The 26,690-nt window shown below is 38.6% G+C and overlaps 1 protein-coding gene across 1 annotated transcript in view; it reads left to right on the top strand.

The window, feature by feature from the left end:
- Nucleotides 1–21,515, top strand: part of LOC100765866 (vomeronasal type-2 receptor 116) — a 30,986-nt gene extending 9,471 nt beyond the window's left edge. The window contains exons 3-6 of the mRNA XM_035445844.1: nucleotides 117–923; nucleotides 10,082–10,309; nucleotides 10,736–10,865; nucleotides 20,608–21,515. Of these exons, the coding sequence (XP_035301735.1) occupies nucleotides 117–923; nucleotides 10,082–10,309; nucleotides 10,736–10,865; nucleotides 20,608–21,515 (2,073 nt within the window). The remainder of the gene's footprint in view (nucleotides 1–116; nucleotides 924–10,081; nucleotides 10,310–10,735; nucleotides 10,866–20,607) is intronic.
- The last annotated feature ends 5,175 nt before the right edge of the window (nucleotides 21,516–26,690 follow it).

The raw sequence follows: 26,690 nt of genomic DNA, 5'->3' as shown, positions 1-26,690 counted from the left end.
CAGTTGATTTAAATGTAAATTTAACATTTTACAACTTTGTTACTGTTTCATACTCATTGAGTCCATAATTTCTGGAGACTTCTCCTTCATGCCGGTCCTGGTTCTCTTTTCTTTAGCTTTCCTTTGGACCTTTTGAACCAAATATGAATGACCCCGTGAAGTTTCCTTCTTTGTATCAGATGGCCACCAAGGACTCTTCTCTGGCCTTAGGTATGGTCTCATTGATGGTCTTCTTCAGATGGAACTGGGTGGGGCTGGTGATCTCAGATGAAGAAAAGGGTGTTCACTTTGTCTCAGAATTGATACCAGAGATGGAAAGAAACAGAGTCTGTGCTGCCTTCATAAAAATGATCCCAATCAGCCATTTATTCTCTATGTCATTCATTGACATGCACCATAGCCCGGTTGTGATGAACTCAGCAAAAGTCATCATCATCTATGGTGACACTGACTCTTCTTTAGGTGTGTTCTTTAGAAGATGGGAATATGTATTTCCATGGAGAATCTGGATCACCACTTCACAATGGGAAGTCACTACTGCTATGAGACATTTCATTCTTGACTCATTCCATGGAACTCTCATCTTTTCACAACACCATGGTGAGATTTCTGCTTTTAAGGACTTTGAAAAGACAGTTACCCCTTCCAAATACCCAGAAGACATTTTCCTTGCAAGACTGTGGGAGATGTATTTTGATTGTGCAATCTCTAATACTTCCTGTAAAGCATTAGAAAATTGTTCATCTAGAGGTTCCTTGGAATGGCTACCTTGGTACCACTTTGACACCACCATGAGTGATGGCAGTTATCATGTGTACAATGCTGTATATGCTGTGGCCCACACCATCCACAAGATGCTTATGCAACAAGTAGACATGCAAGCAATGAAAAATGGAGTAAGAATGAAATTTCCTCCATGGAAGGTAACGACTTTTCATTTGTATGAGGCAGAATGTCACCACAGGAACTTAATTAAATGTCACCACAGGTGTTCCAAACAAGTACCTTGAATTTTTTTCCATAAATTTTTAAAACTTTTATTTATTTATTTATTTTAGAAGCACTCTTATTTATATATCCACCCCCCATTCCATTGGCCTCCCATCTGCATATGCTCCCCACCAACCCACCTCCACCCACCCACTCCCGAGTGATAGTGAAGCCTTCAGCGGGGGACCATCAAAGTCTGTCACATCATTTCCGGGAGGGCCCTGGTCCTCCTTCCTGTATCTGGGCTGCAATAGTATCCCTTCATAAGGAATGGGTTCCCAAAGACCATTTGTGCTCCAGGGATAAAGACTGGCTCCATTGTTAGAGCTCACATAGACTGCCTTGGCCTCCTAGCTGGCACCAACATTCGGAGGGCTTGGTTCGGTCCAATGCTGGTTCCCCAGCTTTATGACTAGAGTCTCTGTGCTCTCACTAGGTCAGGTCAACTGTTTCTTCGTGTTTCTCCAGCACCATCTTGGCTCCTTAACTCATCCCTCCTCCCTCTCTGCAACTGGATTCCAGTAGTATGGCTCAGTGTTAAGCCTGTTTCTGCTTTGATCAGCTACTGGATGAAGGCTCTAGGAATGGTAACCAAGTTAGTCAGCAATCTCATTATAGGGGAAGGGCATCAAAGGCAGCCTCTCCACAACTGCCTAGATTCTTAGATGGGGTCATCCCTGTGGATCCCTTAAGATTTACCCTGTGCCAGACGTCTCTCCTAACCTGTACTGTCTCCCTCTATCAAAGGATCTCTTTTCTTGCCCTTCTCTATTCGTCTCCTGCCACAGTCCTTCTGTTCTCCTTCCCCCTATATTCCACTCTTGTCATAGTCCTCCTGTTCTCCTGATCCTCCCCTTCTCCTTCTCTCCCCTTCCAAACTCCCTTCTCTCTGCCCTCCCCCCCCCACCATGCTCCCAATTTGCTCAGGGGTTCTTGTCCCTCTTCCGTTCTTCCGGGACCATGCATTCTTCTCTTGGAGTCCTCCTTGTTACCTAACTCCTCTGGTGATGTGGATTGTAGGCTGGAAATCCTTTGCTCAATATCTAAAACTCATATATGAGTGAGTACATACCATGTTTGTCTTTTTGTGACTGGGTTACTTCACTCAGGATGGTTTCTTCTAGCTCCATCCATTTGCCTGCAAATGTCAAGATTCCATTTTTTTCCCCATTGAGTAGTACTCCATTGTGTAAATGTACCACATTTTCTCTGTCCATTCTTCGGTTGAGGGGCATCTAGGTTGCTTCTAGTTTCTGGCTATTACAAACAATGCTGCTATGAACATAGCTGAACATATGTCCTTGTTGTATGAATGAGAATTCTTTGAATATATGCCTAAGAGAGGAATTGCTGGATCCTGAGGTAGACAGATTCCCATTTTCCTGAGAAAACTCCATGCTGATTTCCAAAGTGGTCGTACAAGTTGGCACTCCCACCAGCAATGGAGGAGCGTTCCTCTTTCTTCTCCACTTTCTCTCCAGCATAGACTGTCATTGGTGTTTTTGATTTTAACTATTCTGGCCTGTGTAAGATGGTAACTCAGAATTGTTTTGAGTTGCATTTTGCTGATGGCTAAGGATATTGAACACTTTAAGTGTCTTTCAGCCACTTTAAATTCCTCTATTGAGAATTCTCTATTTAGTACTGCATTCACTTTTTAATTGGATTGTTTGGTGTTTTGGTGGCTAGCTTGTTGAGTTCATTGTATATTTTGGAAATCAGCCCTCTGTCAGATGTGGGGCTGGTGAAGATCTTTAACCATTCTGTGCCATTTTGTATTGGTGACTGTGTCCTTTGCCTTACAGCAGCTTTTCAGTTTCAGGAGATCCCATTTATTAATTGTTGATCTCAATGTCGGTGCTATGGGTATTATGCTCAGGAAGCAGTCTCCTGTACCAATTTGTTCAAGGGTACTTCCCACTTTCTCTTCTAGGATGATCAGTATGGCTGGATTTATGTTGAGGTCATTGATCCATTTGGACTTAAGTTTTGTGCATGGTGATAGATATGGATCTATCTGCAATCTTTTACATGCCAGTGTCCAATTATGCCAGCACCATTTGTTGAAGATGCTTCTTTTTTCCATTGTATAACTTTAGCTTCTTTGTCAAAAATCAGGTGTTTGCAGGTGTGTGGGTTAATATCAGGGTTTTCAATTAAATTGCATTGGCATACCTGTCTACTTTTGTGCAAATATCAAGCTGTTTCCAGGACTATAGCTCTATAATAGAGTTTGAAGTCAGGGATGGTGATGCCTCCGGAAGTTCCTTTATTATATAGGGTTGTTTTTGGCTGTGCTGGTATTTTTGTTTATTTGTTTGTTTTTCCAAATAAAGTTGAGTATTGTTCTTTCAAAGTATGTGAATAATTGTGTTTGGATTTTGATGGGAATTGCATTGAATCTGTAGATTGCCCTTGGTAAGATTGCCATTTTAATATGTTGATCTTACCTATCCAAGGGCATGTGAGAACATTCTTTAATTTCTTTCTTTAAAGACTTAAAGTTATTTCATTTAAATTTAAATTAGAAACAAGCTTCTTTTACTTGTCAATCTCAGTTCCTTCTCCCTCCCCTCCTTCACAGTCTCCCACTGACCCCCTGTCCCAACCCTTTTCTGTTCCTGCAAAGAGGGGAGCCCTTCCATGGGGGATCTTCAAAGTCTGTCACATCATTTGGAGCAGGGCCTAGACCCTCCCCCATGTGTCTAGGCTAAGAGAGTATCCCTCTGTGTGAGTGGGCTCCCAAAGTCCATTTGTGTGCTAGGGTAAATACTTATCCACTACCAGTGGCCCCATAGATTGTCCAGACCTCCAAACTGACTTCCTCCTTCAGGGGGTCTGGAATAATCTTATGCTGGTTTTCCAGCTATCAGTCGGGTGTCCATGAGCAACCCCTTGTTCAGGTCAACTGTTTCTGTAGGTTTCTCCAGCCTGTTCTTGACACCTTTGCTCATAACTCCTCCCTTTCTGCAACTGGATTCTAGAGTTCAGCTCAGTGTTTAGTGGTGGGTGTCTGCTTGTGCTTCCATCAGCTACTTGATGGCACATAAGGTAGTCATTAATCTCATTATCAGAGAAGGGCATTTAATTTAGCCTCTTGACTATTGCTTAGATTATTAGTTGGGGTCAAACTTGTAGATGTCTGGAACTTTCCCTAGTGCCAGAATTCTCTTTAAACCTATAATGGCTCCCTCTATTATGGTATCTCTTTTCTTGTTCTCTTCTATTCTTTCCCTGACTAGATAGATCGTCCTGTTCCCTCATGTCCTCCTTTCCCCTTTTCTTCTCCCCTTCTCTTTCTTCTAACTTCCTCTCCCCTCCAATTAGCTTAGGAGATATTCCCCCTTTCCCATTCTCCAGGGGATCATGTATCTCTCTTAGAGAATTCTCTATTTAGTTCTGTACCCCAGTTTTAATTGGATTAGTTGATGTTTTGGAGACTAGCTTCTTGAGTTCTTTGTAGATTTTGCAAATCAACCCTCTGTCAGATGTGGGGTTGGTGAATATCATTTTCCATTCTGTGGCTTACCATTTTGTCTTGTTGCCTGTGTCCTTTGCCTTACAAAAGCTTCTCAGTTTCAGGAGGTCCCATTTATTAATTGTAAATCTCAATCTCTGTGCTACTGGTGTTATGTTCATGAGGCAGTCTCCTGTACCAATTCATTCAAGGGTACCACCTACCTTCTCTTCTAAGAGGTTCAGTGTGTCAGGATTTATGTTGAGTTCTTTGATCAATTTGGACTCAAGTTTTGTGCATGATGATAGCCATGGTAACATCTGCAGTCTTCTACATGCCAGCATCCAGTTATGCCAGCACCATTTGTTGAAGATGATTTCTTTTTTCCATTGTATAATTTTAGCTTCTTTGTCAAAAATCAGGTGTTCATAGGTGTGTGGGTTAATATCAGGGTTTTCAATTTGATTCCATTGGTCTACCTGTCTATTTTTGTGCCAACACCAAGCTGTTTTCAGGACTATAGCTCTATAATTGAGCTTGAAGTCTTGGATGGTGATGCCTCTGGAAGTTCCTTTATTGTACAGGGATGTTTTGGCTATCCTGGGTCTTTGTTATGCCATATAAAGTTGATTATTGTTCTTTCAAGGTCTGTGAAGAATTGTGCTGGGATTTTGATGAGGATTGCATTGAATCTGTAGGTTGCTTTTGGCAAGATTGCCATTTTAATATATTGATCCTATTTATCCAAGAACATGGGCGATCGTTCCATTTTTCTGGTATCTAATTTTTTATTTTAAAGATTCAAAGTTCTTATGACTCAGGTCTTTCACTTATTTGTTTAGCATTACCCCAAGGTATTTTATGTTGTTTGTGGCAATTGTAATTGGTGATGTCTCTCTGATTTCTTTCTCAATGCATTTATCATCTGTATACAGTAGGGCAACTGATTTTTATTTAGTTAATCTTGTATCCTGCCACTTTGCTGAAGGTGTTTATCAGCTGTAGGAGTTCCCTGGTAGAGCTTTTTGGGTCGCTTCTATAAACTGTCATATCATATGCAAACAGTGAAAGTTTGACTTCTTACTTTCCAATTTGTATCCCCTTGATTTCCTTTTGTTGTCTTATTGCCCTAGCTAGAACTTCAAGGACAATATTGGAGAGATATGGAGAGAGTGGACAGCCTTGTCTTGTTCCTGATTTTAGAGGAATCACATTGCATTTCTCTCCATTTAGTTTGATGTTGGTTGTCCATTTGCTGCATATTGCTTTTATCATGTTTAGGTATGTTCCTGTTATTCCTGATCTCTCCAAGACCTTTATCATGAAGGGTGTTGATTTTTTCAAAGGCTTTTTCAGCATCTAGTGAGAATGTCATGTGGTTTTTCTTCTTCAGTTGGTTTATATGGTTTACATTGATGCATTTTCATATGTTGAACCATCCCTACATCCCTGGTATGAAGCCTACTTGATCATGGTGGATGATTTCTCTGATGTGTTCTTGAATTTTATTTGACAGTATTTTGTTGAGTATTTTTGCATTAATGTTCATGAGGGATATTCATCTGTAGCTCTCTTTCTTAGTTGTGTCTTTGTGTGGCTTGTGTAACAAGGTAGTTGTAGCCTTGTAAAAAGAATTTGGCAATGTCACTTCCACTTCTATTGTGTGGAACAATTTGAGGAGTACTGGTATTGGCTCTTCTATGAATTTCTGGTAGAATTCTGCACTGAAACCATGTGGCTCTGGGTTTTTTGTTTGATTGTTTGTTTGTTTGGGAGACTTTTGATGACTGCTTGTATTTCATTAGGGGTTAACGGTCTATTTAAATTGCTTATCTGTTCTTAATTTAACTTTGATAGGTGATTTATATCCAGATAATTGTCCATTTCCTGTAGATTTTCAAATTTTGTGGTGTACAGGGTTTCAAAGTATGACATGATGATTCTCTGGATCTCCTCACTGTCCATTGTTATGTCCTCCTTTTCATTTCTGATATTGTTGATTTTCATGCTCTCTCTCTCTGCCTTTTGGTTAGTTTGGATAAAGTTTTGTATATTTTGTTGATTTTTCTCGAAGAACCAACTCTTTGTTTCATTGAGTCTTTGTAGTGCTTCCTAGTTTCTACTTTATTGATTTCAGCCCTCAATTTGATTATTTCCTGGCATCTACTCCTCCGGGGTTAGTTTGCTCCTTTTTGTTCTAGAGCTTTCTTTTGTACTGTTAATTCTGTAGTGTGACTATTCTCCAGTTTCTTCATTTGGGCACTTAGTGCTATGAACTTTTAGCACTGCTTTCAAAGTGTCATAAGTTTGGGTATGTTGTGTCTTCATTGTCATTAAATTCTAGGAAGCTTTTAATTTCTTTTTTTTATTCCTTGACCCAGGAATGGTGCAATTGCACATTGTTCAATTTCTATGAGTTTGTAAGTTTTCTGTAATTGTGTTGCTGTTGAATTCTAACTTTAAAGCATGGTGCTATGATAAGATACAGGGGGCTATTCCATTTTTTGTATCTGTGGACATTTGCTATGTTGCCAAGTATTTGTTTGATTTTAGAGAAGGTACCATGTGGTGCTGAGAAGAAGGTATATTCTTTTATGTTTGGACGGAATGTTCTATAGAGGTCTGTTAATCCCAACAGGGTCATAACTTCTCTTAATTCCTTTGTTTCTTTGTTAAGGTTATATCTGGTGGTCTTGTCTAGTGGTGAGAGTGAGATGTTGAAGTCTCTTACTATAAGTGTGTGAGGTTTTATGTGTTATTTGAACTTTTGCAATGTTTCTTACACGAATGTTGGTGCCTTTGTATTTTGGGCATAGATGTTCAGGATTGAGACTTCATCTTGATGGACTTTTCCTGTGATGAATATGAAATGCTTTTCTTCATCTCTTTTGATTTTAGTTTGAAGTCTAATTTGTTAGATATTAGGATTGCTACACCTGCTTATATTTTTGGTCCATTTGATTGGAAATCTTTTTCCAACCCTTTATTCTGAGGTAACATCTGTCTTTGACATTGAGATGTGTTTCTCGTATGCAGCAGAAGGACCGATTCTGTTTTCATTTCCATTCTGTTAGTCTGCATCTTTTTATAGGTGAGTTAAAACCATTGACATTTGGATTGTAATGACCATTGATTGTTGATTCTTGTTTGTTTTGGATTTTTTGTTGTTGGCATTATTATGTGTGGATTTCTCCCCCTATTTTCTTTTGATGTTTGGTAAAGTTGGATTATCTATTGCCTGTGTCTTTTTTGAGTGTAGTTATCTTCATTGGGTTGGAGTTTTCCTTCCTATACTTTCTGTAGTGCTGGATTTGTGGGTATGTATGTATTGTTTAAATCTCTTTTTTTCATGGAATATCTTGTTTTCTACATTTATAGCGATTGAAAGCTTTGCTGGGTACAGTAGTCTGGGTTAGCATCCATGTTCCCTTACTGTTTGTAGAACATCTGTCCAGGACCTTCTGGCTTTCAAAGTTTCCATCGAGAATTCAGGTGTGATTCTGATAGGTCTGCCTTTATATGTTACTTGCCCTTTTTCTTTTGCTGCTCTTAATATTTTTTTCTTTGTTCTGTCAGTTTGGTGTTTTAATTGTTTGTAGCAAGGGGACTTCTTTCTGTGGTCTAGTCTTTTTGGTGTTCTGTAAGCTTCTTGTACTTTCATAGGCATATCTGTTTTTAGGTTGGGGAAGCTTTCTTCTATGATTTTGTTGAATATGTTTCTGTACCTTTGAACTGTCTGTCTTCACCTTCTTCTATACCTATTATGCTTAGGTTTGGTCTTTTCATGGTGTCCCATATTTCCTGGATTTTTTTTTTATATTAGGGATTTGTTGGACTTGAGATTTTCTTTGGTCAATGACTATATTTCCTCTACTGAGTCTTCATCACCTGAGATTCTCTCTTCCATGTCTTCTATTATATTGGTTATACTTACATCTGTAGTTCCTGATTGTTTACCCAGCTTTCATAATTCCAGCATCCCCTCTTTCTGTGTTTTCTTTATTGTTTCTATTTTAGCTTTCAAGCCTTGAGCTGTTTGAATTGTTTCATTCACTTGTTTGGTTGTTTTTTTCTTGGCTTCCTTTAGATTCTTTAAAAGATTTGTTAATTTGTTGAATTTTTGTTTGTCTTTTCCTTCATATCATGTATTTTTTGTTTGTTATTTCTTCTATTTCTTTAAGGGATTTTCTTGTTTCCTTTTTAAGGGTCTCTATCTTCTTCACAAAATAGTTTTTAAGATCCATCTCTTCTGCTTCATCTGTGTTGGGCTTCTCAGATCTTGCTGGTGTGGAGTGTCAGTCATATTCCTAGATTCTGGTGGTGTCATATTGGTCTTTCTGTTGTTGAGTGTGTTCTTATACTGTTGTCTTCCCCTCCCTTGGTAGAGTGGGTGCAGGTGGGGTCTCTCCTCTCCTCTAGTCTCCTGATGGTGTATGTGAACCAAGACTTCAGTGTCTGCAACTCTGGATTAGCTGGCCTCTCCTGGGATACTCCTCACTCAAGCAGAGAGTGGAGGGTGGGGGGCAAGAGTAAGGTGTGGCCAGACTCAGGGTGTTCCTTCCTGCTTGGGTGGGTCCACTATAGTTGAGGAGCAGGCCCAGGAAGATCCACAGAAGAGGAATTTTGGGAATTGGAGCCTGAGCAGAGCCCACACTCACCTCAAGCAAAGGGCAGAGGGGGACACATAAAGAAATTTTATAGACTATTTTTCCTGCTTAAAAGGAAAATGTAGATTTGTGTGGAAATCATAATCAAAATGCCAATATCATATGAGAAAATATTGAAGTGCTGAGGGTCAAAGTTTATGTTAAAGATGAAGTGCCAACAGTATTTTGGGCTACTAAGGTTCTCAACAGAAAATCCCCAATGTCTTCCCATTATATTCTTTAAATAAGAAATAACCTGACATTTTAGGTTCCTTTATAGTGTACAATGCCAACTAACAGAGTATTCTTAAAACATCCCTTCAAACTATGTCTTCTATAGAGAGTGGTGTTTCTTTGGCTGTGATAAAATGTGGACAAAAGACACTTAAATGAGAAAGGGCTTATTTGATTCATAATTCTAATGTACAGTCCATGATCCCAAAGAATTCAAGGTAGCAAGAATTTAAAGCAGTTTGGCACATCAGCATCAACAGTCAAGATCAGAGAGCAATTAGCTATAGCATGAATGCTATTGCTCCCGTCACTCAGTCCAATATATTCAGTTCAGGCTCAACTCATGAAACACCACTACTTAAACTCAAGGTGAGTCTTTGTAACCAAAGTTACAAAATCTCTCATAGACATATTCAGAGACCAAATTAATCTAGAAAATTCTTCACTGAGTCCTATATCTTAGGTGTTTCTAGATTGTGTCAGGTTCATAGTTATAACTAGCCCTCACAAACTTTTTTGATTAGTGTTGAAAACCACTACATTCCATAGCAAACCTGAGATGTATCTGAATACTCTGTCCACATAGTTATGCAATAGTTTTGTTAATTCAGTATAATCATTAATTTTTTCCTGTTATATACTTGTAATGATGCTTCATTTTGAAGGACTGGTTAATTAAAATGTGAACATGGCATAATTCAGCTTTTTATCTTAACAATGAGCATTCCTATTCTAATTCACACATGAACTTTAGCTGAACCATGTCCTGAAGAACATTCAATTCAAGAATCCCAGTGGAGACTCAGTAACTTTGAATCCTTCAAAAACCATTCATACAGATTATGACATTCTGAACTTCTGGAATTTTCCACAAGGTCTCGGATATAAAGTAAAAATAGGAACATTTTCCCCTTATTTTCCAGTTGGTCAACAATTGTCACTCTATGAGGAAAGGATAGAATGGAGCACAGGAGTTACAGAGGTGGGTGGAATCTCACAATATGCTTTATAGAAAACAGAAAAGTACAAAAAAGTAGGAAAAATGCTTTGCTGAGTCTCATATCTCCATATAAAATAAAGGTGACTTCATTGGCGTATTTACAAACTCACTTTCTACATTCAAATATTTTCTTCATAAGTTTATTATTGCCATGTATTATCACATTCTCTCAATGTATATGCCTGTTTCTTAATATTATATATACATATAAATATATATACGCATGTTTGTTTACATGTATATTTATATGTGCACTATACATATATCCTGTTAAAGGGTGTATGTATACATTCGTTAATTAACTGAATGTAGGTTTATTAAAATCAAATTTGTCAACAATCGAGTACTCTCATAAAATTCAGTTACCAGATCAATTCTTATGTGTCGTCACATCTCTGATTTCCTCAGACTCCCATCTCAGTTTGCAGTGAAAGTTGTGGCCCTGGATTCAGAAAATCTCTTCAGGAAGGCAAGGCTATCTGTTGTTTTGATTGCAGCCTCTGCCCAGAAAATGAAATTTCCAATGGTACAGGCAAGTGTGTGCATTAAGGATGAGGTACCCACCTTTGTTTTTAACTCATGGTTTGAAGTAGAAATCATGAAAAAGATAACTACATAGACTGTATTCTTAAGATTTGGTGTTCATAATGAATAGTTATAACCATCAACACCATACCCCCTGCAATAACCCAAGTTTCCTAGCTTTACATGATTAATAGCCATATTTTATTCAGTTACTGCTTTTTGATAACCAACAAAGAGTCTAAGATTTGCTTCTTCCAGATAAATTTTCATGTGGAATCTACATACATGTATCTATGTCCAATCTTTTTGTAGCTGTATCTAAGCCGACATTAATACCATTACTCCAGCACAGGATAACTCTTTCAGTACCCCAAACTGTTCTTGAAACAGATCAAATATTAATAATAGACTGTAGATTTGTCTTAAGAAATTCAGGGACTTGGGGGAGAAGGAATGGGGGTGAGGGGAGGGAGAGGGAGAGGGGAATTACATGTGAAACAAGCCTGTTCCCTAACTTGAATTAATAATAATAATAATAATAATAATAATAATAATAATAATAATAATAGAAAAAAAAAGAAATTCAGGGACTGTAGCAGATGCTTAGCAGTGAAGAGCACTGGCTGTTCTTTTAGAGGACCTGGGTTTGGCTCCTAGCACCAAAATGATGACTTCCAACTGTCTGTCACTCCAGTCACAGGAGTTATTGTGGGAAATATAATATGTACATGAGGTACACAGACAAACAATCAGGCACAATACTCAAGCCAAACACACAGAGTAAGTAATCCATATGTCTCAAATAAAAATAAGTGGCATATATTGATTCCAATGGGAAAATTATGTTTTCTGCTCTCTGTAATTCACAAATGAGCAGGAAGGAAAATCTGTGAAGATGTACATTTAGGGTTTAGCCATAAAGCTAAATAATTATATATAAAAAGTCCTGCAGAATGAAGTAAGTAGTACTACATTCATTTTAAGAGTAAATCATACATGTTTAGGTGGGTTGTTTTTTTATCAGAACGTAAGATGATCAAATGATAGGACATACAGTTGTTATTAGTGTTTGGAATGGATGAGTATAGGAAATTACAAGATCATGTAATATTCAGTACATAATGAATTACTTGAATAAAATGTGATAATCTGACCACACAAAAGATAACAGAACAATCAATGCAATACTCCACCGTGAAACACTTGCAAAATAAATTTAACAACAAATAACACATTCAACATGATAATGTTGGTTTCATCCTTGTGATGTAATGATGTTTCAACACACACAAGTTGTTATTTGGAATCCACCACATAAATAGATTCAAGAACAGAAAATACATGATCATGTAATTATGTAAGGAAGTTTCTTGTAAAAAATCTAAAATGTCATCATGATATTTTTTTTGGAGAATTTAGGCATAAATGGGACATATCGAGTCATAACAAATGCAACATATAAGCCCACAGCCATCATCACATTACAAAAAGAGTTTCAAAGTATTTCCACTAACTCGGGAGCAAGAGAAGGTTATACTCTCTGTAGAGTTTTATTCTTTAGTGCTTGAAGTCTTAGCTAGAGAGGTAAGGCACCTAGTAGAAAAGGGGGATGCAGATTAGAAAGGAAGAAGTAAAAGTGTCTTTACACCAGAAGACAGGATTCTGTGCCTAAAAGATCCTTCAAGAAACTCCTACAGGTGAGAACCACATTCAGCTAGGCAACAGTACACAAAATTAACTCAGAAAAAACTTTTCTTAACAATTAAGTTCTTCCTAAGTTGTCATCTTTATACTCATTGATTTTTATTAGTGTAGTTCTGAACCCTCATCAGAGATGCTTCTTTTCAACAGATGACAGTTAATAGAGACATCTATCACATGTCCAAAAGCAAAGAATAAAAATATGTGGAGACACCTATAACACAGCCCCTAACCTGATATCTCAGAGATCATCACTGAAGAATGAGGAATCGATCATAGGAGCCATGGGTAGGGGAAGGCTATGGCAAAACTATTTTATAGATGTGCACCATTTTTATCATTGTTGCATGCATGAACTCAAAGGAGCTGTGACAGCATGCACAAGATCCATACAAGGTCAGGCAAGCTCCCTGAATTGTTGGAGTATGGGACCATGAGTACCCATTGTACATGAGGAACATTTGATGGTGAAGTGGGAATCAGTTTTCTTTGAGCATGTGGCATCTGAGAGGCTACAAAAGTTCCAATGAATCAAGGTACATTCAGTCATCAGTAAGTAGAGTCAGTGGACTTCAAAAACCAGCATATGAGGTAGGGAAAGAAAAGTTTTGGGGAGGATAGTGAAAGTATTGGATGAGGGAAAATGGGTTGATCTAAACACATTATGTGGGTTTACGAAGTTCATGAACAAAAAATGATCAAAAACTGAATTATTTTGGGTATGGGGAAATTGCTTTGTTGTGGAAAGGCTTTATCATGCAAGTTTTTAGCCTGTGATTGTTTTCACATCATCTTTACTAAAAGTGATGAATTACTAGAAATGATTTTTTTAAAACTGAAATACACACACACACACACACAGAGAGAGAGAGAGAGAGAGAGAGAGAGAGAGAGAGAGAGATACTTACACGCACAAAACCTATTTTTGATTGAAGTATCTTGACTTGTTTGATTTCTTGCTTAATTTTCTGAGTTCCTTGTGTATTGTAGGTGTTAACCTCTGTCAGATATACAGCAAGCAATGGTCTCCAGACATTCTCAGGGAGGTCTCTTCCTTCAATTCATTGTTTCTTTCCTGTTAATGAGCTTTATAATTACATGAAATTATGTTTGTTAGCCATTGGGATTACTTCACAAGTGGTTACAGAACTGTTCAGAAAGTCATATGCTTATGTCTTAGATTTTTTTTGTTGCCAGGATAGAAAACTTTGACCAAAAACAATTCAAAAAGGAAAGGCACCATGTGGCTTACATTTGTAGTCCATCATGACAGGAAGTTAAGTTGAGAACTCAGGAATGGATACAGAAGCAATGAAAGGTCTCTACTTACTGGCTTGCTCCTTATACCATGCTCAGACTGCTTTGATATACTACTAAGGAGCACCTACCCAAGAGTACTAACTATCCCAGTGGACTGGTCATACCACAAAAGCCATTAGTTATGAAAATGCATTACAGGTGTATCTATAGGCAATCTAATGGTGACATTGTCTCAATTGAGAGTACTTTTTTTTTTCACCAAATGAGCCAAACTTACGTCAAGTTGACCCTAACCAACAAAGGTAATATAACCTGAAGTATTTTTAACACTTTCTTCTATGTAACTGACATGGTTTAATTTAAGATGCAGTCATTTCTCCAGAGATGGAATAGAAATAACTGATGAACAGTGAAAAATATTCAGCTTCACTATGTGTCAGATAACATCTTTATTCAGATTCTATCTTATAGCAGTAAAAATAACACCCATTTAGTAATAAATAAGAACACTTTATGGTGGAATTTGTACAAAAGGGAATGTTTACTTACTGCTGACAGGAGAGCACACTAATTCAGGAACAGAAGTCAGTATTAATTTATGAGGAGCAAATAAAACCATCATTTTCATGAAGAAACCGCCCATAGAATGGTAAAAATAAACTTTATGTGGATACATCAGAAAACCAGTTAGTATCTAGAATATACAAAGACCAGACAAAAATAAACATCAAGAAATCAAACATCCCCACTAAAAATTGGAGCAAGGAGATACACACACAGTTCTCAAAAGATAAAACACAGATGCCTGGGAAGCATTAAAAATATGTTCAAATTACTTTAGACATCACAATAATACATATTAAAATTACTTTGCAAATTCAAGTCATAATAACCAAGGCAAAACTAAAGCAGCAAAAAAAACTACAAGTGACAGCAAATCCCAGTGTCAGTGAGGGGAGTGGGTAACATTTTTTTCACTGATGATGGAAATTCATACTGGTGCAAACATGATGACACCAAGAGATACAGGATGAGAGACAGACCATGAGGTCTCAGCCTTACACAAAGAACTATTGGCAACTGTGGAAACCTGAGACTGGGAACACTGCAAAGCTGAACAAGAATTATGTACTGTTTCTGTGTAGCAAAATAAAAAATTTAACATTTTCTGTTGTGGAAATTAAAACCTATGCATAGGGAGGTCATGTTCCCCCAGTAATCCCCCAGTATATATCATCTGTATTTCCTTGGTAATTTGCACATTGCTTGGTTTTGACTACATACTACTTCAATGAAACAACCAGTATATAATTTACAGAGGACCAATTTAGAGCATTATAAATATGCTTTGTAGTCCCCCAAATTTAATGTTAGATTTTTAATAAACCAAAGGTAATGCAATTGTTAGCTTTCCATTGCTTTTGTAGAGACCTTGACCAAAAGCACCTTCAGAGGGAATGAGTTCGCTTTAACCTGCAGCTTTCAGTATATCATGAAGGAAAGTCATGGAAGGAACTCAGTTCAGAAACTGGATGAAGGAACTGAAGCAGAAAGCATGGAGTTGCTTAGCAGCTTTCTCCCCATGACTCATCTCATCTAGCTTACTTTGTTAGTATAAACTAGAACTAGTTTTTCAGGTTAAATCTTCCTACAAAAATTATTAATTAAGAAAATGCCCCATAGATTTGTCAACTGGTCAGTAACAGAGACCGTTTCTCATCTAACATTCCATTTTCAAAAATTACTTAAGATCTGTCATTAAACAAACCAAGACAAGTCATGATATTAAAAAAACAATTTTTTTCCTGTATGGCAGAGGAGCTTTTATTATTATTTTTTTGTTTTTTTTTTCTTTTTTTTATTAAATTATTAATATTTTCACATGTACTTTCCCTCTCCCTCTCCCTCCCCCACCCCCATTCCTTCTCCCCCACCTCCAACCTACCCCCCACCCCATCCACCCGCCACTCCCCAGGCAGGGTAGGGCCCCCAACCAGGGCTCCACCAAGTCCACCAAATCTTCCTGTGCTGGGCCTAGGCCCCTCCCCATGTGTTCAGAGACAGAGCGAATCCCTTCAAGTGGGATGGGCTCTCGAAGTCCCTCCCACCCACCAGGGCAAAACGCCAGTCCACCTCCAGAGGCTCCCAGGAGTGCAGGGGCCTCCCCATTGGCATCCATGATCAGGGGGCTGGATTAGTCCTGTACTGTCCTCCCAAAGAGCATCTGGGGTCGATATGCTTTCCCTTTTTCAGGCCAACTGTTTCTGTGGGTTTCTCCAACCAGGTACAGACCCCTTCGTTCTTCATTCCTCCCTCTCTTCAACTGAGTTCCAGATTTCAGCTCAGTGTATTTCTGTGGATGTCTGTCTCTGCTCTCATCAGCCACTGGATGAGGACTCTAGAATAGCATAGAGAGTATTCATCAATCTCATTCTAGGGGAAGGGTTTCTAGGCCATCCTCTCCTCCACTGCCCAGACTGTTAGATCGTGTCATCCTTAGGTCTCTGGAGATCTTCCTAGTTCCAGATCACTTCTCGGACCTATAGTGGCTCCCTCTGATATGGTATCTCTCATCCTGCTCTCTCTCCTCTATTCTTCCCCCAACTCAATATATCTGCTCCTCCATTTCTTCTCCTCTACTCTTCATCTTGTGCTCTTATTGTGGCAGCACCCACTCCCCTACCCTCATGCCACTTCCCATTCCTGGGGTCCATTTATCCCTTAGAGTCATTCATGATTTCTAGTTTCCTTGGGGTAGAGGATTATAGGCTGGTAAACCTTTGCTCTATGTCTAAAAATCATATATGAGTGAGTACATACCATGTTTGTCTTTTTGTGATTGGGTTACCTCACTCAGGATGGTTTCTTCTAGTTCCATCCATTTGCCTGCGAATTTCAAGATTCCATTGCTTTTTTCTGCTGAGTAGTACTCCATTGTATAAATGTACCACATTTTCTCTTTCCATTCTTCAGTTGAGGGGCATCTAGGTTGCTTCCAGGTTCTGGCTATTACAAACAATGCTGCTATGAACATGGTTGAACATATGTCCTTGTTGTATGGACAAGCAGTATTTGGGTATATACCCAAGAGAGGAATGGCTGGATCTTGAGGTAGATTGATTCCCATTTTTCTGAGCAACCGCCATACTGATTTCCAAAGTGGTCTTACAAGTTCACACTCCCACCAGCAATGGAGGAGTGTTCCTTCTTCTCCACAACCTCTCCAGCATAGGTTGTCATTGGTATTTTTGATTTTAGCCATTCTGACAGGTGTGAGGTGGTATCTCAGAGTTGTTTTGAGTTGCATTTCTCTGATGGCCAAGGATTTTGAGCACTTTCTTAAGTGTCTTTCAGCCATTTCAGATTCCTCTGTTGAAAAATCTCTGTTTAGTTCTGCACCCCACTTTTTAATTTCATTGTATGGTGTTTTGGTGGCTAGCTTCTTGAGCTCCTTGTATATTTTGGAAATCAGTCCTCTGTCAGATGTGGGGCTGGTGAAGATTTTTTCCCATTCTGTGGGTGGTCGTTTTGTCTTACTGACTGTGTCCTTTGCCTTACAGAAGCTTCTCAGTTTCAGGAGGTCCCATTTATTAATTGCAGACCTCAGTGTCTGTGCTTCTGGCGTGATGTTCAGGAATCGTTCTCCTGTGCCAATTTGTTCAAGGGTTGTTCCCACTTTCTCTTCTAAAAGATTCAGTGTGGCTGGGTTTATGGAGAGATCTTTGATCCATTTGCACTTAAGTTTTGTACATGGTGACAGGTATGGATCTATCTGCAATTTTCTGCATGTTCAAATCCAATTGTGCCAGCACCATTTGTTGAAGATGCTATCTTTTTTCCATTGTATGGATTTAGCACCTTTGTCAAAAATAAGGTGTTCGTAGGTGCGTGGGTTAATATCTGGGTCTTCAATTCGATTCCATTGGTCAATCTGTCTATTCTTGTGCCAATACCAAGCTGTTTTCAGAACTATGGCTCTATAGTAGACCTTGAAGTCAGGGATGGTGATGCCTCCAGAGGATCTTTTATTGTAAAGAGTTGTTTTGGCTATCCTAGGTTTTTTATTTTTCCATATAAAGTTGAGTATTGTTCTTTCAATGTCTGTGAAAAACTGTGTTGGGATTTTGATGGGGATTGCATTAAATCTGTAGATTGCTTTTGGTAGAATTGCCATTTTTACTATGTTAATTCTGCCTATCCAAGAGCACGGGAGATCTTTCCACTTTCTGGTATCTTCTTTAATTTCTTTCTTTAAAGTCTCAAAGTTCTTATTGTACAGGTCTTTCACTTTTTTGGTTAGTGTTACCCCCAGATATTTAATGTTGCTTGTGGATATTGTGAAAGGTGATGTTTCCATGATTTCTTTCTCATTGAGTTTATCATCTGTATACAGTAGGGCTACAGATTTATTTGAGTTAATTTTGTATCCAGCTACCTTGCTGAAGGTGTTTATCAGCTGTAGGAGTTTCCTGGTAGAGTTTTTCGGGTCACTTATGTAGACTATCATGTCATCTGCAAATAGTGAAAGTTTGACTTCGTCCTTTCCAATTTGTATCCCTTTGATTTCCTGATCTTGTCTTATTGCTCTAGCTAGAACTTCAAGTACAATATTGAAGAGGTATGGAGAGAGTGGACATCCTTGTCTTGTTCCTGATTTTAGAGGAAATGCTTTGAGTTTCTCTCCATTTAGTTTGATGTTGGCTATTGGTTTGGTATATATCGCGTTTATCATGTTTAGATATGTTCCTGTTAAAAAAACAATTTTTATTAGTTCAAATTAGGAACAAGCTTGTTTCACATGTCAATCCCTTCTCCCTCTCCCTCTCCCTTCCCTCACCCCTCCCCTCCTCTTCCCCCCCCCGACCTACCCACTACCCCAACCACCCTCCACTCCCCAGGCAGGGTAGGGCCCTCCACGGGGGCTCCACAAAGTCCACCAAGCAGGAGAAGAGGAGTGGAGGGGAGGAAATGGAGGAGCAGAAATATTGAGTTGGGGGGAGAATAGAGGAGAGCAGGGTGAGAGTTACCATATCAGAGGGAGCCATTATAGGTCCGAGGAGAGATCTGGCTCTAAGGAGATTTCCAGAGACCTACAAGGATGACACGAACTGACAATCCAGGCAATGTTGGAGAGGATAACCTAAATGCCCTTCCCCTAAAATGAGATTGATGACTACTTTTTATGCCATCCTAGAGCCCTCATGCAGTGGCTGATGGAAGCAGAGACAGACATCCACAGATATACACTGAGCTGACATCTGGAATTTACTTGAAGAGAGGGAGGAATGAAGAGCGAAGGGGTCTGTACCAGGTTGGAGAAACCCACAGGAACAGTTGGTCTGAACAAGGGGGGGGGGGACACATCGACCCCAGATGCTATCTGGGAGGCCAGTACAGGACTAATCCAGACCCCTGAACATGGATGTCAATAAGGAGGCCTCTGCCCTGCAGGGGACCCCTGGTAGTGGATTAGTGTTTTTCCATGGTGTAAGAAGGGACTTTGAGAGCCCATCCCACGTGAAGGGATGCACTCTTGCTCTGGACACATGGGGAAGGGCCTAGGCCCAGCCCAAGGCATGATTTTTTTTAAACATAAACTTGGATGATTGTTAATTGATGATGTATTCATACTTATCAGTGGGATTTATATAATTCTCAGAATGTTTTGAGGGAGGTCTTTAATTTTTCTCTGCCATGGGAAGAGAGAGTAATAGTGTCCAACAGAAACCCAGACTTCTAGTTCTCGGAGAACGTGAACATTCGATGTCCTAGACATAAGGGAAATACGTGTTTGCTTTTGTGAAATTGCAAGCCTAAATTACCATAACATACCAAATGTATAATGAAAATAGTTATTTTGTCTTAATTTGGAGTTAAGAAAAGAAGTCTCATGAATACATATTACATATGAAAAAGACGTTTATTTACTTGATAGTAAAGAAGATATGTACTTCTAACTGGGAAGATTCTTTTTTTTCAACTTTTTTTATTTGAATTAGAAACAGGATTGTTTTACATGGCAATCCCAGTTCCCTTCTCCCACCCGTCCTCGCCTACTCCCCCAACTAAAACCTTATCTGTCACATATCTTTTCTGCTCCCCCTGGATGGTGAGCCTTCCATAGGGTGTCATCAGTGTCTATTGTTTCCTTTGGGATAGGGCCTAGGCCCACCCCATGTGTCTTGGCTCAGGGAGTATTCCTCTATATGGAATGGGCTCCCAAAGACCAAACCTATGCTAGGGATAAACACTGGGCTTCTACAGGAGGTCCCATAGATTTCTGAGGTTTCCTCACAGAAACCCATGTTCCTGGGATCTGGACAGTCCCATGCTGGTATTCCAGCTATCAGACTGTCGAGCAAGAGTTCCCGGAAGTTCAGGTCAGCTGTTTCTGTGGGTTTCACCAGACTGGTCTGGACTTGTGTGCTCTTCACTGGTCCTTCTCTGCATCTGGGTTTCAGTTCAGTCCGGTGATTAGTTATAGGTGTCTGCTTCTACTTCCACCAGCTGCTGGATGAAGTCTATAGGATGGCACATAAGTCAGTCATCAGTCTCATAATCAGGGGAGGGCATTTAAGGTAGCCTCTCATCCATTGCTGAGATAGTTAGCTGGTGTCAGATTCTTTAAAACAGTGGTCTGTTGTTCCTTCCCTTCAGTGCCAGAAGAATAATTGGCCTATCTTTCAGAATGCACTACTTTCAAGTGTATGTGTGAGTGGGGCGGGGGGGGGGTTGTAGTTAACTGTGAGAAACTCACTGAAGTTATATTGATGACACATTACATTTCTTGCCAGATGTTGATCAGTGTGTAAAGTGTCCAGATGATCAGTATGCCAACACAGAGCGAACCCATTGCTTCCAAAAAGCTGTGACATTTTTGGCTTATGAAAACCCCTTAGGGATGACACTGGCTGGCATGGCCCTGTGCTTCTCGACTCTCTCAGCATTTGTCCTTGGGATTTTCATAAAGCACCAAAAGTCTCCTGTGGTGAAAGCTAATAACAGTACTCTCAGCTACATCCTGCTCATTTCTCTCACCTTCTGTTTTCTTTGCTCCTTGCTATTCATTGGCCAACCCAACACAGCTACCTGCATCTTACAACAGATCACATTTGGTGTTGTTTTCACAGTGGCTGTGTCTACTGTCTTGGCCAAAACAATTACTGTGGTCCTGGCCTTCAAGATCACTGCTCCAGGAGGAAGGATGAGGGGATTGCTTAAATCAGGGATACCCAAATTCATCATTCCCATCTGTACAATTATACAAATTATCATCTGTGGTATCTGGCTCAAAACCTCCCCTCCCTTTGTGGAAATAGATACACACTCTGAACATGCTCAAATTATCATTGTGTGCAATAAGGGTTCAGCCCCAGCCTTCTACTGTGTCCTGGGATACCTGTGGGCTCTGTCCATTGGGAGTTTCACAGTAGCTTTTCTGGCCAGGAAGCTGCCTGACACCTTCAATGAAGCCAAGTTCCTGACATTCAGCATGATGGTGTTCTGCAGTGTCTGGGTCACCTTTCTCCCTGTTTACCACAGCACTAAAGGGAAGGTCATGGTGGCTATGGAGGTCTTCTCCATTTTGGCCTCCAGTACAGGGCTCCTAGGCTGTATCTTTTTCCCCAAGTGCTACATTATTCTCATGAGACCTGTTAAGATCTCATTGAAAACCACAAGAGACAGAGTGCAGTGGAAATGATCAGTATTTAGAATAACTAATGTTACATTTTAAAATTTTTGAGTGGTGTCAACAGAAGTTCACAGGTTAAAGTCCTATACCTACAGTGTACATCCCTCAAAGATTATTGACTTGTTAGATATTCTGTGTTTGTGGAACATTGGAATGCTGTATGTCAAGAGTTAAATTATTTTGGGCTGTTTAGCCTTCTACTCAGCCAGCTATAAGTTGTCTTTGTATGTGACTTCTGGATAAATACCTTTTTCAATATACAAAATGATCTTAGCTTCCATCAGACAAATGGTGAAGGACAGTATACAATCACATCAGATACTTACTATAGCATGGAATGCCCAGGTTTGCTGTTACTTTGCCACAAGATTCATTCAGAAATGTATTTTAAAATGTCTTAATTTATGGATTAATTTGTTCATTACTATTAAAAACTACATGAAAGCATCATTACATTGGAACAAGCATTTGAGATAACCTGTGTTCTCAGTCCATGGACACTCATATTTGGCCCCAGTATAAACTCTTCTCACAATAAACAAAAAAATGTATTTGCCTGTAGCATCAATTAAGGGAAAGCTGATTTGTTTTTCATTCCAGTCTTATGAAGTAACTAATATCACAAGTTGCAAGTACTCCAGATTGTTAATTTGACAGGGACGTAACATCACCATGACTTCACAACTCCGGCGGGTTTATGATGGTGTTGGCAGACAAGATGAACTAAAATGAGAAGAATTCATCTTAAATCTGAGAATTACATCCCGTGGTCAGGGGTTCTGAAGAGAATATAAAGAGAAATCAACCTAAGCACAAAATTTAGGACTCTCTGTTTCCTAACTTAGATGTAATATAACTGACCAGCTGATCATACCTGTGATGCAATGACTTCCCCACTGTTCTAAACTACTGCATTTATCATGATACAAAGTAAACATCTTCTTTAAACAATGTCTTTTATTTTTTGAGATTATAGTTTAATATTTTATTTCAAATCCTTGTTATATTTCAAATCCTTGCCCTATTTTTCATTATATGATATAGCATACAACAACACATATATACACATATGTGTATGTATATAAATTTATGTCTCTAAATACCCAATATCTATATGATGTTACTTTTGAGTATATTACCACTACATAAAAACCACAACCAATCACAATGTGGAATTATGGAGCTCTAACAAACAATTACTGTATATAAGTGTTGGGGAATATTATGGTAGGTGATGTAGAAGGATTGGTAGACCCATAGAACAGGGAAGTTTGCTGTAAGATGGTCTCCTAGCAGAGTCAAAAGTAGACCAAAAGCTAGTCAAAATTTTTCAGTATGATATCCTAAACAAGAGCTGAGCAAGAGCAAGAACAGAAGACATTTCAAAGTGGATGAGGTAAAGTGCAGGATGTTTCAACCCTACACAAGTGACTACAGGAAACTGAGGAAAGCTAAGAGTGAGAGAAATATTCTTCTTCAGGAAACAGCACATCAATTGGTTATTTAACACCAAGTCTTATTCTTTAACTTGCTTATGTCAAGTAAATCCTCACAGCAAACAGAGCAGGGATTCATAGAGAACACGAGCTATGAGTATGGAGGACCTAGTTATAACAAACCTGAACAAGTGTCTATTAGGCCCGTGGAACTAGTTTCTGAAAGAAATGCTGAAGGGTTTTGGCTTCAAGAGACAGCAGACCTAAAATGTGATCAGCATGATTAGCTAGTCATTTGGTTAGAGTTTGACAGATGATAATGCCAAAAGCAATGCAAACAATGGGTGTCACTGTCATGAGTTTTCAGACATCAGAAAGGGCTTTTTAAGAAAACTCCCTGCCATCTGTCTTGGCCTTATTATGTTCTGTGCAGAGAACTGAAAGACGCTGAATTCAGGGGTAATGGCCTCTTTATTCTGTGCAGAAAGCATCATGGTGGAGTTTAGGCTGTGTTATAGTTGGTGATCTCTGTCATCAGGTCTCTTATTGAGACAGAGAAAGAAATAAGGCAGAGTTTTAAATGTAGATGACATTGTGAGTGAAGTGGTTTTACAGTAAAATGACATAAACAAATGAGACATGAAAGCAACTGTGATCACTGAATAGCTCACTGAATGTAACTGGTTAATCTGTATGTTAGCAAAGATAGCCCAAGAGCAGCATCCAACACAAGGAAGGCACAAATTTATAAAATGTGAATTTTATCTCATTAGTTAAAGACTGATGAGGATGTCAGAGGTTTCTTCACCAAATTTAAACTTGCAGGATATTTGTTTTCATTGAGTCAGACCACAATTCATACAGAGGCTGCCAAAGATGTATTAAAAGGAAATCAGGCTGTAACTCAAGCTGTTAGAACTTAATGGAATTCTTCTGGTTGTATTTGAACAAACAATGAAACAAGTTAAGTCCACAGTTCAAACAGTTAAAGACTTGAAAACTGAAATAGAGGTAATAAAGAAAATGCAAACCAAGGGAATGCTCAAAATGGAAAATTTTGGTAAATGATCAAGAATTCGAGATGCAATCATAAGCAACAGAATACAAGTGATGGAAGAGACAATGTCAGGTATTGAAGACAGAATAGAGGAAATAGAATCATCAATATAAGAAAATATTAAATCCAGCAAATCCTTAACACAAACTATCCAGGAAATCTGGAACACCATGAAGAGACCAAACCTAAGAGTAATAGGGATAGAAGAAGGTGAAGAAGTTCAGCTGAAAGGAAAAATATTAAAAATAATGGAAGAAAACTTTCTCAACTTAAAGAAGGACATGAATATAAAAATATAAGAAGCTTACAGAACACAAGATAGATTGGACTGAAAAAAGTGCCCTCACCACATAATAATCAAAACACTGAACATACAAAATAAAGAAAGAATACTAAGAACTGCAAAGGAAAAAGGGCAAGCAACATATGAAGGCAGACCTATCAGAATTACACCTGACTTCTCAACAGAAACTCTGAAATCCAGAAGGTCTTGATATTGTTCTACAGACAATAAGAGACCACAGATGCCAGTCCAGACTACCATACCTAGCAAAGCCTTCAATCACTGTAGATGGAGAGAACAATACGTGCTGTGAAAAAAATTAAACAATACATATACTCAATCCAGTCCAAGAGAAGTACTAGCAGAAAAACTCCAACCCAAGTAAGCTACCCACACACACACAAACATAGGCAACAGACAATCCCACACTAGCAAAACCCTAAAAAGGGAAATGCACACACACACACAATACTACCACCAATAAGAAAACAAAAATAACAGTAATTAAAAATCACTGACCATTAATATCTCTTAATATCAATGGTCTTAATTTGCCTATAAAAAGACACAGGCTAAGAGAATGGTTACTAAGACAGAGTCCATCCTTCTGCAGCATACATGAAACACACCTCTGGATAGTTTTCTTTTTTCTATTTTATTGATTTCAGCACTCAATTTGATTATTTTCTGGCATCTACTCCTCCTGGGTGAGTTTGCTTCTTTTTGTTCTAGGGCTTTCAGGTGTGCTGCTAAGTTGCTAGTGTGAGAATTCTCCAGGTTCTTTATGAGAAGAAGACAATATAAAAGCACATTCAACAACAGAAAAACCAATATAACATCACCGGAGACAAGGGACCATACACCAGCAAGACCTGAACATCACAATGCAGATGAAGCAGAAGAGAATGACCTTAAAAACATCTTCATGAAAATGATAGAGACCCTCAAAGAGGATATGAGAAAATCCCTTAAAGAAATGGAAGAAAACCAAACCAAAAATGCAAGAAATCAACAAATCTCTAAAGAAAAGCCAAGAAAAAAACAATCAAACAGACGAAGGAAATAACTCAGACAGTTCTAGACCCAAAAAAACTGAAATAGAGACAATAAAGAAAACACAAACTGAGGGAATGCTGGAAATAGAAAAGCTCAGTAAACAATAAGGAACCACAGATGCAAGAATAACCAAATAAAAGAGATGGAAGACAGAATCTCAGGCGCTGAAGATAAACTAGAGGTAATAGATTCATTGGCCAAAGAAAATCTTAAGTCCAACAAACCATTAACACAAAATATCCAGGAAATATGGGACACTGTGAAAAGACCAAACCTAAGCATAATAGGTATTGAAGAAGGTGAAGAAGCCTAGCTCAAAGGTACAAAATCATAGAAGAAAATTCTCCCAACCTGAAGAAAGATATACCTATGAAAATACAAGAAGCTTACAGAACACCAAATAGACTGTACCAAAAAATTAAAAAGTTCTCTGACCACATAATAATCAAAACACCAAACATACAGGATAAAGAAAGAATATTAAGAGCAGTGAAGGAAAAAGTTCAAGTAACATATGAAGGCAGACCTATCAGAATTACACCTGACTTCTCCATGGAAACTCTGAAAGCCAGAAGGTCCTGTATAGATGTTCTACAAACACTAAGAGGCCACAGATTCCAGCCCAGACTATTATACCTAGCAAAACTCTCAATAACTATAGATAAAGAAAATAAGATATTCCATGACAAAACCAGATTTACACAATACATATCCTCAAATCCATACCTACAAAAACTTCTGGAAGGAAAACTTCAACCCAAGAAAGTTAACTACACTCAGAAAAACATAGGCAATAGATAAACTCACTTTACCAAAAGTCAGAAATAGGGGAAAAACTCACACACAATGCCACTACCAAAAAAGAATACAAAACAAATAAGAATCAACAACCAATGGTCATTAATGTTCTTCAATATCATTGGTCTTAACTCACCTATTAAAAAGACACAGGCTAACAGAATGGATACGAAGACAGAATTCAGCCTTCTGCTGCGTAAAAGAAACACACCTCATCTTCAAATACAAATGTTACCTCAGAGTTAAAGATTGAGAAAAGATTTTTTCAATCAAATGGACCTAGGAAGCAAGTGTGTGTAGCTATCCTAATATCTATCAAATTAGACTTCAAACTAAAATTAATTAAAAGAGATGAAGAAGGTCATTTCATATTCATCATAGGAAAAATCAATCAGGATGAAGTCTCAATCCTGAACATCTATGCCCTGAATACAAAGACACCCACATTTATAAAAGAAACATTACTAAAACTCAAATCACACATTAAGCCACACACACTTATAGTGGAAGACTTCAACACCCAACTCTCACTACTGGACAGGATACCAGAGAGA

This window comes from Cricetulus griseus, chromosome 5, assembly GCF_003668045.3.
Source record: "Cricetulus griseus strain 17A/GY chromosome 5, alternate assembly CriGri-PICRH-1.0, whole genome shotgun sequence".
Classification (NCBI taxonomy): domain Eukaryota; kingdom Metazoa; phylum Chordata; class Mammalia; order Rodentia; family Cricetidae; genus Cricetulus; species Cricetulus griseus.
The sequence above is the reverse complement of the archived record's forward strand: the minus strand, read 5'-3'. Positions and strand labels throughout refer to the sequence as shown.